Source organism: Eptesicus fuscus, chromosome 16 (assembly GCF_027574615.1).
Source record: "Eptesicus fuscus isolate TK198812 chromosome 16, DD_ASM_mEF_20220401, whole genome shotgun sequence".
Classification (NCBI taxonomy): domain Eukaryota; kingdom Metazoa; phylum Chordata; class Mammalia; order Chiroptera; family Vespertilionidae; genus Eptesicus; species Eptesicus fuscus.
Window position 1 is genome coordinate 4,426,178 of NC_072488.1, and position 12,994 is coordinate 4,439,171.

The 12,994-nt window shown below is 56.9% G+C and overlaps 1 protein-coding gene across 1 annotated transcript in view; it reads right to left on the reverse strand.

Annotated features, from left to right (window-relative positions):
• Positions 1-8,930: 8,930 nt before the first annotated feature.
• NBAS (NBAS subunit of NRZ tethering complex) overlaps positions 8,931-12,994 on the reverse strand; it is a 197,573-nt gene continuing 193,509 nt past the window's right edge. The window contains exons 51-52 of the mRNA XM_028140372.2: positions 12,810-12,938; positions 8,931-9,382 (exon numbers count right to left, since the gene is read on the reverse strand). Coding sequence (XP_027996173.2) covers positions 9,107-9,382; positions 12,810-12,938 — 405 coding nt within the window. The 3' untranslated portion in view covers positions 8,931-9,106. The remainder of the gene's footprint in view (positions 9,383-12,809; positions 12,939-12,994) is intronic.

Consider the following 12,994-nt stretch of genomic DNA (forward strand, 5'->3'; position numbering starts at 1 on the left):
GCAGACATCAGAGTAGTGCAGACCAACATTTCATCACCCAGAGGTATTACCCCTAACCCAGACTTCCTCAGGGGACCAACGCCCCCTAGTGCCCAAACCATTCTCCTAGGACCCAGCCTTCTATCAGGTGCTCAGTCCTACATCCTGGTCCTTTACCTTCATGCCACGGCCAAGAGGCCATTCTGGGGCCCAGACCTCAGACACAGAATCAAATCTTGTATCAGGGGATGGATCCCCATCCAGGTTCAGACCACCATTCCAGAACCCAGAGATCCAGCCCGGGAGTCAGACCTCTGCCCAGGGCACAGACCTCCCTCCAGAGCGCGAACAGCCCTCCCAGGACCCAGACCTCCAAACGGGGCTCACACCTACATCCGGGTCCCTGACCTTCATGCCAGGACCCAACCTCAAACCCAGTATCCAGCCCTTCATCTGGGTCCAGAAAGCCAGAGTAGTCCAGACCAACATTTCATCACCCAGAGGTCTTACCCCTTACCCAGACTTCCTCACGGAGCCCACCACGCCCCCTACTGCCCAGACCTTTCTCCCAGGACCCAGCCCTATCCAGGGCTCAGACCTACATCCGGGTCCCAGACCTTCATGGCGGGGCCCGGACCTCGAACCAAGTATCTGGTCCTTTATCCGTGTACCGAGGACAATTGCTTGATCCAGAGTACTGCCCCCGACCCAGAAAGCCCTCTGGGGTCTAACGTCCCCTCCCTTGTGCACAGACCTCTCACCTAGGAGCCAGACCTGCATTAGGAGCTCACACCTACATCCGGGTCCCAGACCTCATGCCTGGGCCCATAAGTCCGTCTCGGGACCCAAACCTCAAACACAGTATCTAGTCTTTTATCGTAGTCCAATCTTCCATAGTAGTCCAGACAAACATTCCATGACCCAGAGGTCCAGTCACTGGTCCTGACCTCAATCCAGGGCCCAGACCTCCCGCCAAGGACATATACCTCCATCTGGGGCCCAGGCCTTCATCCGGGTCCCTGAACTCCATGCCGGTGGCAGACCTCGAAGCCACTATCCAGGCCTATGTCGGGGGCCAGATATCCAGAGGCATCCAGACCAATATTCCATCACCCTGAGGTCTTAGCCCTGTCCCAGACCTCCTCCCGGGACCCAGAACGCCCCCTAGCGCCCAGACAATTTATCCGGAACCAAGACCTCCATCTGGGGCTCAGTACTACATCCGGGTCCTTTACCTCATGCCACGGCCAAGAAGGCCATTCTGTGGCCCAGACCTTCAACACAGAATCCAGTCTTGTATCTTGGGACCAGATTTTCATCCGTACTCCAGACCACCATTCCCTAATCTAGAAGTCCAGCCCCGAACCCTCACTTCACCCCCAGGGACCAGACGTCTCTCTGGGATCCCAAGTGCCCTCACAGGACACAGACCTCCAATCGGGGCAGAGACCTATTCCTGGGTCCCAGACCTTCATTCCGGGGACCAGACTTTGAACCATGTATCTAGTCCTTTATTAGGGTCCAAATATTCTCAGTAGTCCCAAGGACCACCCCATGATCCAGAGGTCCTGCTCCCTACCCAGACAGCCCTCCGGGGTTGAAACCCCTCCACCCCACACCTCCCCCCAGTGCCCAGAGCTCTCTCATAGGACCCAGACCTTCATCAGGAGCTCAGACCTATATCCGGGTCCCACATCTCATGCCTGGGCCCATATGTCTGTCCCCGGACCCCAACCTGGAACCCTGTATGTATCTAGTCCTTTATCGGTGTCCAGACTTCCATAGTACTCTAGACTACCATTCCATGGCCCAGAGGTCCAGCTCCTGAACCAGACCTTTACCCAAGTCCCTAACCTCCCTCGAAGGCCATATACATCCATCAGGGCCCAGGCCTTCATTTGGTTCCCTGACCTCCATGCCAGGACCCAGACCTCAAAACCAATATCCAGGCCTCTATCGGGGGCCAGATATCCAGAGTAGTCCAGAGGAACATGCCATGATCCAGAAGTCATGCCCCTGACCCAGTCTGCCCTCCGGGGGCCAAACCGCCCCCTAGTGCCTACACTTCCTTCCCAGGACCCAGACCTTTCCGGGGCTCAGTCTTACATCCGGGTTCCAGACCTTCATTTCGGGCCCCAGAATTCCATTCCATGGCCCAGACCTCGAAACCAGTATCTAGTCCTTTATCAGAGTCCAGATATCCACAGTAGTGCTAATGACCATTTCAGGATCCATAGGCCCTTCTCTGATCCAGACTTACCCCCTGGCCCAATTCACCCCCTAGTGCGCAATGCTTCCTTCCAGTACCCAGACCTCCATCAGTAGCTCTCCCCTATATCTGTGTCCTATACCAGGGGTCAGCAAACTCATTAGTCAACAGAGCCAAATATCAACAGTACAACAATTGAAATTTCTTTTGAGAGCCGAAAACTGACTTCTGCGCATGGGCCACGAAGTTTCAATCGCACTGTACGTGCGCACTCGCACGTGGTATTTTGTGGAAGAGCCACACTCAAGGGGCCAAAGAGCCGCATGTGGCTCGCGAGCCACTGTTTGCCGACCACTGTCCTATACCTTCATGCCAGAGCTCAGAAGGCCATTCCAGGGCCCAGACCTCCAACACAGAATCCAGTCTTCTATCAGGGGACAGATCTCCATCCATAGTCCAGATCACCATTCCATAACCCAGAGATCCAGCCCAGGAGTCAGACCTCCCCCCAGGGCACAGACCTCCCTCCAGGGCCCGAACAGCCCTCCTGGACTCCAGACCCTGCACCTTCTGGACACGGTATCCACAAGGATCTGCATTTCTAACGCAGTAAATCTTCCTCCTCCTCCTGCGGAAGTGATCGCCACACGGGCACAAGCCCACCACCTGTTGGCGTCTCGGCGATCTCTCCCCACAGCGTGTGCCTTCCTGCAGACCCCGGCCGGGGGCCCCAATGGTCTGGGTGAAGAAGTCAACAGCAACTCATCACCAGGCGCCAAGACACACGGAAGGTGTATGTTCCACCACGGAAGGTGCGTGTCTCAAACAGGGCGGGACCCAGGGTCACAGCAGCCCCTTCCTCTTCCTATCCTTTCACAGCCGTGGGTGCTGGGTCTTCATCAGACTCTCACTAGACGCTTGACACGCATACAAAGCATCCCTGCCTGCCTCCGGAAAGGCTGCCTCGAGTCCTTTTAGTTTCCTGAGCTGAGCCAGCCTCGGAGAGGCGGCTGTTCTCCCTGGAAGGGCAGCGACCCTGAGAAGGATGTCATTGTTCGTGGCAACCAAATGCAGTGTCTCTTGACCTTTTGGGATTCTTGAGAACCCAGAGAAAGCTATGGGCATTCTCCTCTTCTCTCATTCTGGCTCTCTCTCTCTCTCTCTCTTTCTCTCTCTCTCACACACACAGACACACACACACACACACACACACACACACACACACACTCACACACCATTTACACTGCACACCTGTGCATGTAAATTCAAGGATTTCCTGGACGCCCTGAAGCCCATCCATGCAACCCGAGGGGTCAGCAAGATCTCCGAGGTAAGACCTTGGCTCTAATTTGTGCCCTTCCTTGGAAGCAACTTCCCACGTCATTTTGCCTCCCGAGTGGGAGCTGAGGACAAAGTCACCTCACGTCAGCCCCTTCCTTCCCACGGCCCCAGCCCAGGACCCAGCGATCAGGAGAGACCCATCTCAAGTCCCACCAGTGTGGGCCCCAGACCCGTAGGAGGCTTTGCTGAACCTGTTCCCTGGAGAAGATTCCACCCACGGCATAGAGTGAAGAATGAAAAGTCACCGGAAGCAGCAGCCTCAGTCTCCCCGCTCTGAACCAGACAGAGTGGCCCCCGCAGTCCAGGCCTGGTGCTCCCTGGCTCCCGGCCTCCGCAGCACTCAGCACCCATTCCGAGCACCTCCCCTGCCTCTGCTTCCGTGCCCACCCACCTCAGCACCACCCAGCTCTCCCTCCCAGGGGCCTCCTGACACGAACCAGGCCCCCAGCTGAACTGGCTGAGCAGCATAGGTGTCCTTTGCCCCATCAGGAGAGAAATATCTGACTATTCGTAGCAAGCTGCGTCAAGCCCGTTCTTTTGACCCTGGAGCTAAGGGTTGGTCTGCGAGTGTCACTCAGATGAGTGAGAGCACAGCCGTGAGCACGTGGGGAGGGGCCGGACAGAGGGGCAGTGGAAGGAAGGGATCGGATGGAACAGGCCCAGCCAGGCCCCCCTTCGCTGCCTCCACGGGGGTGACTCTGGGTTTGTCACTGAGCCTGTCCTCACCTGTCTCTTCAGCTGTAAAATGAGGATAACAGTGTTCACTTCACAACTGTTTTGTGCCGGAAACTGATCATTGTCCCACTAATAGAGAGATGTGGACAGGGAATCCGGAAGGCTGGTCAACCTTAAATGCTTTGAAAGGTCGGAGCTAATCACTCATGTTTAGTTGAGACAGTGGTAGCTGAAGCCGCCTCCACCTGTTAGTCTTATGTAAATTCTTGCTGATTGGCTATTATTGGAATTTCCTGCCTAAAAAATATGGGTGTATCCCATAACCTTAATAAAAGGGATAGCAAAGCCAGAGCGGGGTGTAGTCCTCCCCCTAGAGGTGGGCTCCCTCCTGGCCCCCAATATTCCCAAATTAATACTTTTCTAGTCTCTTTCATTTGTGTGCGGCCTTCTCCAGAACCCGAACCCTGAACCGGAACCCTGAACCACGCGGGACGTGAAAGGGGTTCCCACAGTTTTGGGAACCCAAGGCTGGGAAGTGCTGGAAGGCAGGGGACTATGAACAATCCCACTGTCAGTGACAAGCTCAGCCACTCGGCCTCCAGGGAGTGGGCACCCTGCCTGAGGGAGGCCCGCAGACTGTCAGGACCTTCCTGCCCCCACCCCCCTGCCAGCAAGGTCACCCCGTAAACTGAGGGCCTGAGCAACAGCACTGATCCTGGTGACCTCCATCCCTCGGGGGTCCCCTGGGACCAGGAGTCCTGCACTCGCCCAGCAATTACCCTTTGCTGGGAAACTCTCCACCCCCTGGGCCCCCAGCACAGTGATTAACTGACAGTGAGGAGCTGATAAGCCTGGGGCACAGAGGAGCAGGCTGCATCCCGTTGTCATGGCAACTCCTGCAGGTGCTCCTGAAAGGAAGCACAAGGCCAAGGGCTGGGGTTGCTTTTCTCCCCCTTTCAGCGGGTCTCAACGTGAGAAAGGTCGCAGGGCAGGGCGAGCGAGGCAGCCTAGTGCCAGCAGCAGGCACGTCGGCTCCTGCTGGCAAGTGATGGAGCTGGGGCTGGGCCAGTCTGCTCCTTCCGCTGCGCCCGGCGCAGACATCGAACTTGGGGAAATGTGTCCCCTGCACAGAGCTCCCACCCGACCCTGGGCTCTCAGGTACCTGCTCCCTGTCACTATCTAAAGATCTAAATTGGGCTGCTGCCAGGCCCAGCCCCCCACTCCTCTCCTGTCCTGTTAGTAACAGAGCCGGCCTCCCTGCAGCGCTGCCCAGCTCAGGGGCCCTGGGGCGTCCTGGCAACCTACGTGCCCACCAGAGCACCGGAGGGAGGCTGGGGAGTCACCTGAGGACCTGAGAGACCACACCCCGGCCCCACCTGTGGAGCTGGTCCCCTCCAATGCTCTACCTTCTCCACAGCCTCCCCCATTTCCTCCAGCCAGGGCCCGAATCCTGACACGCCCTCCCATCCCCAAGGCCCCCCATACACCCACCCCCGCCCCGAATCTGCGCCTCACCGTGGAGAGTGTGCAGGGAACACGCACGGAGAAAGGCAAGGAAGTGCAGTTGCCCAGAGTCATAAACTGCCAGGCCCAGACCGGCTCTCAATCCCAGATCCCGAATCCAGTCCAGGGCTTTCTCTGAACCGTGTCGCTGATCCAGTCACCAATTCCAACAGCTCCAGGAGGGTAACCTAGGGCAGCCTGAGGATTCCACCTGCCTTCCTGGCTGGTTACACGCCGGCTGACCCCCCAGTGGGACCCCGCCAGGGCCACCTGGATCCCATGCCCTATGGCTAAGAGATCCCACACCCTCACCCTTAGAGGGTGTTGGTCTCTGAATCTGCTTCTCACTCGGCGAGGCCCCTCCCAGCCCCGGGGAGGGGACATTCGGACCCCAGGCCCCAGGAGTGCCACACCAGCACGGATGTCCGAGGTGCTTTTCATTTTACTAGTGAGAGTCTGGTGCAGGGCATCGCAGGCTCACAGCTGTGAGCGGGCTCCACAGCGCCAAGTCTGCCAGGTTAGTCCCGGTCCCAGCACCCGGCTCCTGGGGGCCGTGGGAAGCCTGCCCGGGGGCAGCCCAGCGCACGGACCCTCCATCAAGAGCCCTCGCTCTTCCTCTCGTGCCCTGCGCACCAGCGGCCTGTGCTCCTGGTTTCCCGTTTTACGAGCCATCTTCCTCGGATGAGTGTGTAACTGTCGGGAAGGGGACGAGTGTGTAACTATTGGGAAGGACAGTGAACTCCCAGCTGCTGCGCTTGGAGCCGGCTGGAGAGAAACGCAGCCTCTCCCCACAGAACAGGGCAGCCCTGCTCGCGAACGCGCCCCGGAACATCATGAAGAGTGGGGTTTTCTTTCCAGAAAGCTAAGGCCCAGTTTTCCCGGTGAGGCGGGGGCGGGGGAGGGAACAGCCCACAGGGCTGGCGCTTTCAGGCCTGGGAGCCACCTTGACTCCAGTTCTAAATTTAGCTGCAAGTTCAACCAGCCACAGGCCTTTCATTTCTCTTTTGATTGCTCCCTGCCTTTCAGAGCGGCCCCTGCGGCCCCTCCCTGGGCCCGGGAGAGAGCCCACATTGGCCTGCCCAGAACGGGGCTGGAATGGGAGGGGCCCAGTGTAGGTCCCTTCACGCGCCTTGTCTGCTTCTGAACGAAAGGGAAGTGGACAGACACATGGCCAGCGAGGGATGAGCCAGTGACATAAATCCGGTCCCCCCACTGACTGGCTGTGAGGGCCCCGCCCCCAGATAGACTGACTCAATGGGCCAGGGTTGGGGTGGGGACTTGGCTTCAGTTATGACAAATTCCGGGGTGATTCCACACGCAGCCCCGGTTGTTAACCACTGCTCCCGAGGACCTTCACATGGGATGTGAACGCGTTCCAAGTCCTTGACGCGACCTCGTGTTAGGAAGCCAGGCGACGCCCCAACAGGAGTTGTCTGCAGGGAATGTTCCTGGTGGCCACGTGCCTTGCGCCTTCGGGGGAGTCTGGAGTGTTAGGGAAGCTCCAGTGAAGGGGCCTGGTTCCCTGCAGTGCGTGGGGAGCTGGGACAGGTCAGCATGAGACTTGTGAACACAGAGAGGGCAATGCCCGCCGCCGTGAAGGCTGGCGCATCGATGAGCCCACAGTCTGCAAGGGTCGAAGGGTATTTCAGAGCCGCCCCCTTCTGCCATGAAGCTACCATTCGTGGAGGACGGGCAGGATGGGAAACACTGCAGTGTCTCCAGATGCCCTCCAGGAAGTTCATCCCGGTTTCTCAGAGGGACCTGCGGAGCCGCCTGTGGCCAGCGGTGAGGCTCTGAGCCAGGCTGCCTGACTCGCACTGGGGACCCGCGGCCCGCTGGCTCTGTGTCCCTGCAACTTACTTCTCTCTCCCACCCGCTGTCCCTCTAAGGCAGTGGTTCTCAACCTTCCTCATGCCGCGGCCCTTTAATACAGCTCCTCATGTTGTGGTGACCCCCAACCATAAAATTATTTTCGCTGCTACTTCATAACTGTAATTTTGCTACTGTTATGAATCGAAATGTAAATATCTGTGCTTTCCGATGGTCTTAGGCGACCCTGCTAGCAGTTCTCAACCTGTGGGTCGTGACCATCGGAAAACACAGATATTTACATTACGATACATTAACAGTAGCAAAATTACAGTTATGAAGTAGCAACGAAAATAATTTTATGGTTGGGGGTCACCACAACATGAGGAGCTGTATTAAAGGGCCGCGGCATGAGAAAGGTTGAGAACCACTGCTCTAAGGTTATCACCAGGATTGATTGAGTTAATGCGTTTAAAGCTTGGGGTGTATATTTGGGGCGACTTTCTTTAGCTGAAGCCCGGGACCAACAACAGAAAGTGCATTCCCTTGGCAGAGTGGGGTTCCGGGGGGCACAGAGCGGACTGGGCTGCCCCACTTAGGCATGAGGACCAGGGCCAGGGGGAGCCGTGGCTCACATGAGGGTCTCCCAGGGAGCCTCCGAGGGGCCTGGTGCCCGCCGTCACTGCGCCTGCTCTCCTCCCGGCTGCCGCCCGGGCTGCTGTGCGTTTGGATCTGATGTGAGGCCCTGGGGGAGTAGGCCCAGCGCTCCCAGCTGAGCCTCCCCCTCCAGCACAGGCTCCCGCAACCGGGCATCGGGGTCCCATCCCCGGGAACACCCCTCAGTGTTTGCTGTTCACACCCTCGCTGTGATTGCCATGTGTCATTGGTGGGCCCCACATGCCTCTCCTGCCCGCCCGCTGGCGGCCGAGCTGTTACACACGTGCGGGCTTGTCAGCCTTCTCGGGGTGCTGAGTGGGCGGCCCTCGGTGCTGGTACTGACCATCCAGCTGTGGCCTGAACATCACAGCTCACAACCTGTCACTCTAGCAGGGGAGGGGAGCCTGCTATGTACCTGACAGAGCCTCAGGCATCCCCTCCCCTCGTCCTTGGCAACCCCGGGAGATAGAGAACGTGGCCCTGGTTGTATACGGGACAGAGGAAGGTCCAGAGAGGTGGGCACTGGGCCCAGAGTCACCTCCCTACGCCGAGGCCTGCATCAGGCCCACTGCCTGCGTCCCAGCACCTGCCCCCCCCCCACCCTCTCCACCTCCCTCCCTCCCTTTCTCACGCCACCTGCCCACAGGCAGCCGTTGGGACACGGCCCTGAGGCTTCACCTGAATTCCGTTCTGAAAGGCAGTTCCAACAATGGGAGTAGGCGTGAGTGAGTCTCTCTCGGTCAACAAGAAAGTACAGACTTTATTGTATTTTATTGGCAGGCTGCTCAGCATGGATCTTTATTTCCCACTTGCGGGACCACCGAGAACCATCAGCAGGGACAGGTGCTGCTCCGGGGCCAGCACTCGGCGCTGGGTGCTCCGGTCCGCAGGGAGGGGCCACTGGAGACTGACCGTGCGTGGGCCTGGGCCGCGTCACACCCAGTGCTGGCTGGCGCTCAGGGCTGTGCTGAAAGTCCTCAAGGCCCGATGCGTGCCCCTGGCGGCCAGAAGGAGCGACCCCGCTTCGGCCTCGTGGCCGGCCTCCCGCAGGTCCCTGGCCAGCCCCTCGGCGTCCCAGCGCCCCGGCTGCGGGCTGGCCAGGAGGTGCTGGATGATGCGCGGGTAGAAGGGCGTGGAGAGGCACGGCACCAGCAGCTTGGCGTCCAGGAGCAGGGAGAGAAGCTCCTGGTCACAGTTTGAGTCGTTCACCTTCAAGAAATCAGACGGGCAGGACGTGAGGCTGGCGTGGCCACCCTCCCCGGAGCCCCACCCCCGGCGCGGTGCCAGGCCCGCCCTCTTGCGTTAGTCCTTGGAGCCCCTCTCCCCTGTCACTGCCAGTGTCACCGCCTGGGAGATGGAGGGTAAGGACTCTGCTCAACGCCGGGGTCAGTGAGCCACGGAGCCAGGATCCGAGCTGAGGTCGTCCTGACTCCCAGCCGGCGTCCCGCAGCCACACTGCCCGGTTCCCTGAGGCGCTTCCCCCGGTCCCCACTCTTTAACCCCAACGAACAGACCCACAAGAAAAGTTACTTCCAGAAGAAACCTTCTCCTCCGCTGAGAAAATACACCCTCGACCCCATGACATCAACAGGACGATGTCGGGAGGCGTTTCGAACTTGTTCTCACGCAGGCGCTGGAAAGCTCAGCACCGAACTTACCTCCCTCAAGTGTTCAATGGGCTCTTTCCACTGTGGCTTCTCTGACGGCCCCCTGGTCCCATCTCTTAGTCTAGGAATGGTTCCCCGTGGCTTTGGCACTTAGCTTACACTTTTCTGTTTCCTGTTGCTGTCCATATTATTGCAAGGAACCAAGTCAACACTAATGCATATTGAAGCTCAGACTGCCTGACACTGTGATGTAACAGAGCCACGACAGGCTTTCTGAATGTCACTGTGCACTTTCAGTGACTCTGGTTCTAGGAGCCTCGGACACAATGTGGCCTTTCAAAGCCAATTAAGCGATGGAAGAGCCGCCGGACCATCCTGCACACAGTGTGGCCGTCCTACTCGTTCTGGGACCAGGAAGAGCAGCTCCTGAGACGCAGAGGTCAGCGGTGCCTACTGCACGTGAGAGTTAGAACAAAGGAAGTTCTGAGAGTAAGCCCCTGCCATCTTCCTCTAAGAAACCTGGTGACCCCTCAAAACCCAGCGCAAATGTCAGCTCCGGGGACCCCTTCTCGGTGGCATTTCCTCTAAATCCCTGGCCAAGCTGCTCCCGCCTTCCCCGTCCTCCAGGGCACCGACTAGCTGCCTCTTCGTGTATGTTCTGGAAACCTGTCTGTCTCCTGGCCAGGCTGAGGTTGTATCTTATCGTCCTCCGTCTCAGCAGCAGTGCGCGCCACTGATCAAATAACTGAATTAGAGTGAGAGGCGTGTGGTCTTGTGAAAAGACAGGCTTTCGGGTTAGAGACCCGTTTCTGATCCCGGTTGCTTTGCTGTGCTGTGTGACCTTGCTACGGACAACCTCTCTGGGCTCCAGTTTCCACATCTGAAATGCAGACTGCCTGTGGGGCTGAGGTCACCTGTGCTTTCCAAGTGCCCAGCCCAATGCTTATAGAGGTCAAGCTCAATAAATGGCTCAAGTTAAAATAGTCAAACCAACCAACAATCCAGCATTTTCGAGAAAAGGAAGGGGCTGACAGATATCAAAGTGAGCAAAACGCTCGCCACCTGTCTCCATCGGTGATTTTTTGTGTGTGTCGTGATTCATTTCTGAGAATAAATGAAACTTTGCAGATCTTGGGAAAGAAATCTATTAAAGCACAAAGCACTACTGTCTTCCAAGCCATTAAAACGGTATCTGCTTAATTCCTGTTTCAACAATAGGTAATGAACCTTCTCTGAATTAAAGTCTTTGATTTTATGGATCAATAAGAAGGTAAGAGTAATTACAGTAACAAGGTGAGCTCAGATTCCAGTAGCATCATGTATGCAGGACCTCATTTCAATGACTTCAAATAAGATTATTTAAACTTATTTCCCTGTTTAGGGAAGGATATTTGTCTTGTTACGTTTACTATTACCAATAAAGTTATTAAGTATAGCAACAATAAAGGCAGAAAAACACAAGGGTAACATAAGTGTATAGCTGGAATGAGAAAATGCCTGTGGATAGTTTCTTGTAATTTACATTTATTTGAATGATAGTCGGTCTCATTCCTGGCACGGGATTTAGTAGTAGCCTCTTCTGAAACCCAAACTGGGACAAATCATCTGGCTTACAGCCCAACAACAGGGGAGTCTGAGACTGTAACCAGATCTTCCATTTCGGGGCCTGAGTGTGGCCGGTCCCACACTTTGTCCTGTCACCTTCCTACTTCGCCTAATCCCTGGAGGCCCTATGTCAATCCTCCCCTGAGATAATCCCTCGACACCCAGGAATGGTATTGCATTTCACCTTTACACACACCCTACCCATTCCTCGCTCCTGAGCACAGCCCCAGGCTGCACACCCTGGATGCGGTACATTGACGCACGGTAGGCAATTCTCCATAATGATAATACAAGACTTTTTTCAACCCGTGCGCTGCCCAATTTTAGTAATTAGTTTCTATGTGCCAGGAGATGAAAAAGGTTAGAAATCACGGTCTGATGCTATACTTGTCATCATTATTGTAGAGTGTACTTTCTACTTATTAAAAAAAAACTTTGCTGTAAGCAGTGCGGCCCATTACGCGGGCAGCAGCCTCACGCACGCGTTTCCGCGTCTCTCGGCTGTGCCGTTTTCTCTGCTGTTTCTAACCAGGGCGGCCTGAGCGGACAGGGTTTGTGAGGCCTACAGTCATGCACATGGTGTCCTGGGCCTCTGCCCTCACTCACCACTCACCCACTGACTCACCCACGGTTTGGGGGGCTGGGTGTGCACCCCAGCTCCAGGCTTCTCCTCCCCTCTCTGCCCTCTGACACTTTTGTTAGAAAAAGCATGCAATCACACATAACACTCACTCACCCAGACACATAACACACAGTCACACACAAGACTTCAAACTGATCACTTCACCTGAAGGAATGATCTCCCTACAGAGGGGTTTTAGGAGTCATACAAGGTGAATTCGTTAAAATGCAGCCCTGAGCTGCCTAGTTCTAAAGTGTAAAATTTAAAAAGGGAGGTGAAAGTTCTTCCTTAATCACAACAAGACAGCAGCCTCGAGGGAGAGGGCACCGGCCCGGTGCAGTCCCCCGTTCCTCCGCCCAGACGGCCAGGCTGCCAGAGGACAGCGGGCTGGGGGTCAGACGGTGCCGGAGAACATGACCGCGGCCGCTCTCCCACCTTAGTTAGGAGACACACACACAGCAGAAAACCGGCCCGAGGCCAGGCGCCCCCAGCCCGAGTTCCCCGTGCCCAGGACATTTCCTGAAGGGCCGACACCGGCTTCTTAAGAGAAACAGCTCCGCTATTTGGATTTACAGTCTCCGCACCTAAACACAGAGGCTGGTGTGTAAATGTTTGTAAACCGGAGGCGTTCGGTACGTGCTTGTAAAATACCAGTAGACGAATACCTGCTTCCTAGACAAACAGAGAGAGCGGCTGTGGTCAGGGAATACCACGGCCAGAGCAATCGTGGCGAATCCCGGTCAGTGCTGGCCGCACCGACTCACGTCCTGGAGGCAGAGTAATGTCAAGCCGGCGGGCGTACCTTGGCGACGGCGGCCACGTGCTCCAGGGCCACGGCGTGAAGGCGGGCGTCCGGGCTCTCCAGGAGCAGCTTGAGGGACGGCAGCAGCAGGGCCCGGCTCCGCAGCAGCGCGCTCAGCTCCTCCACGCACTGCAAGCACAGGGACACGCTGACTCCGTGCTGGGACCTGCCTCGCCCACTGCACA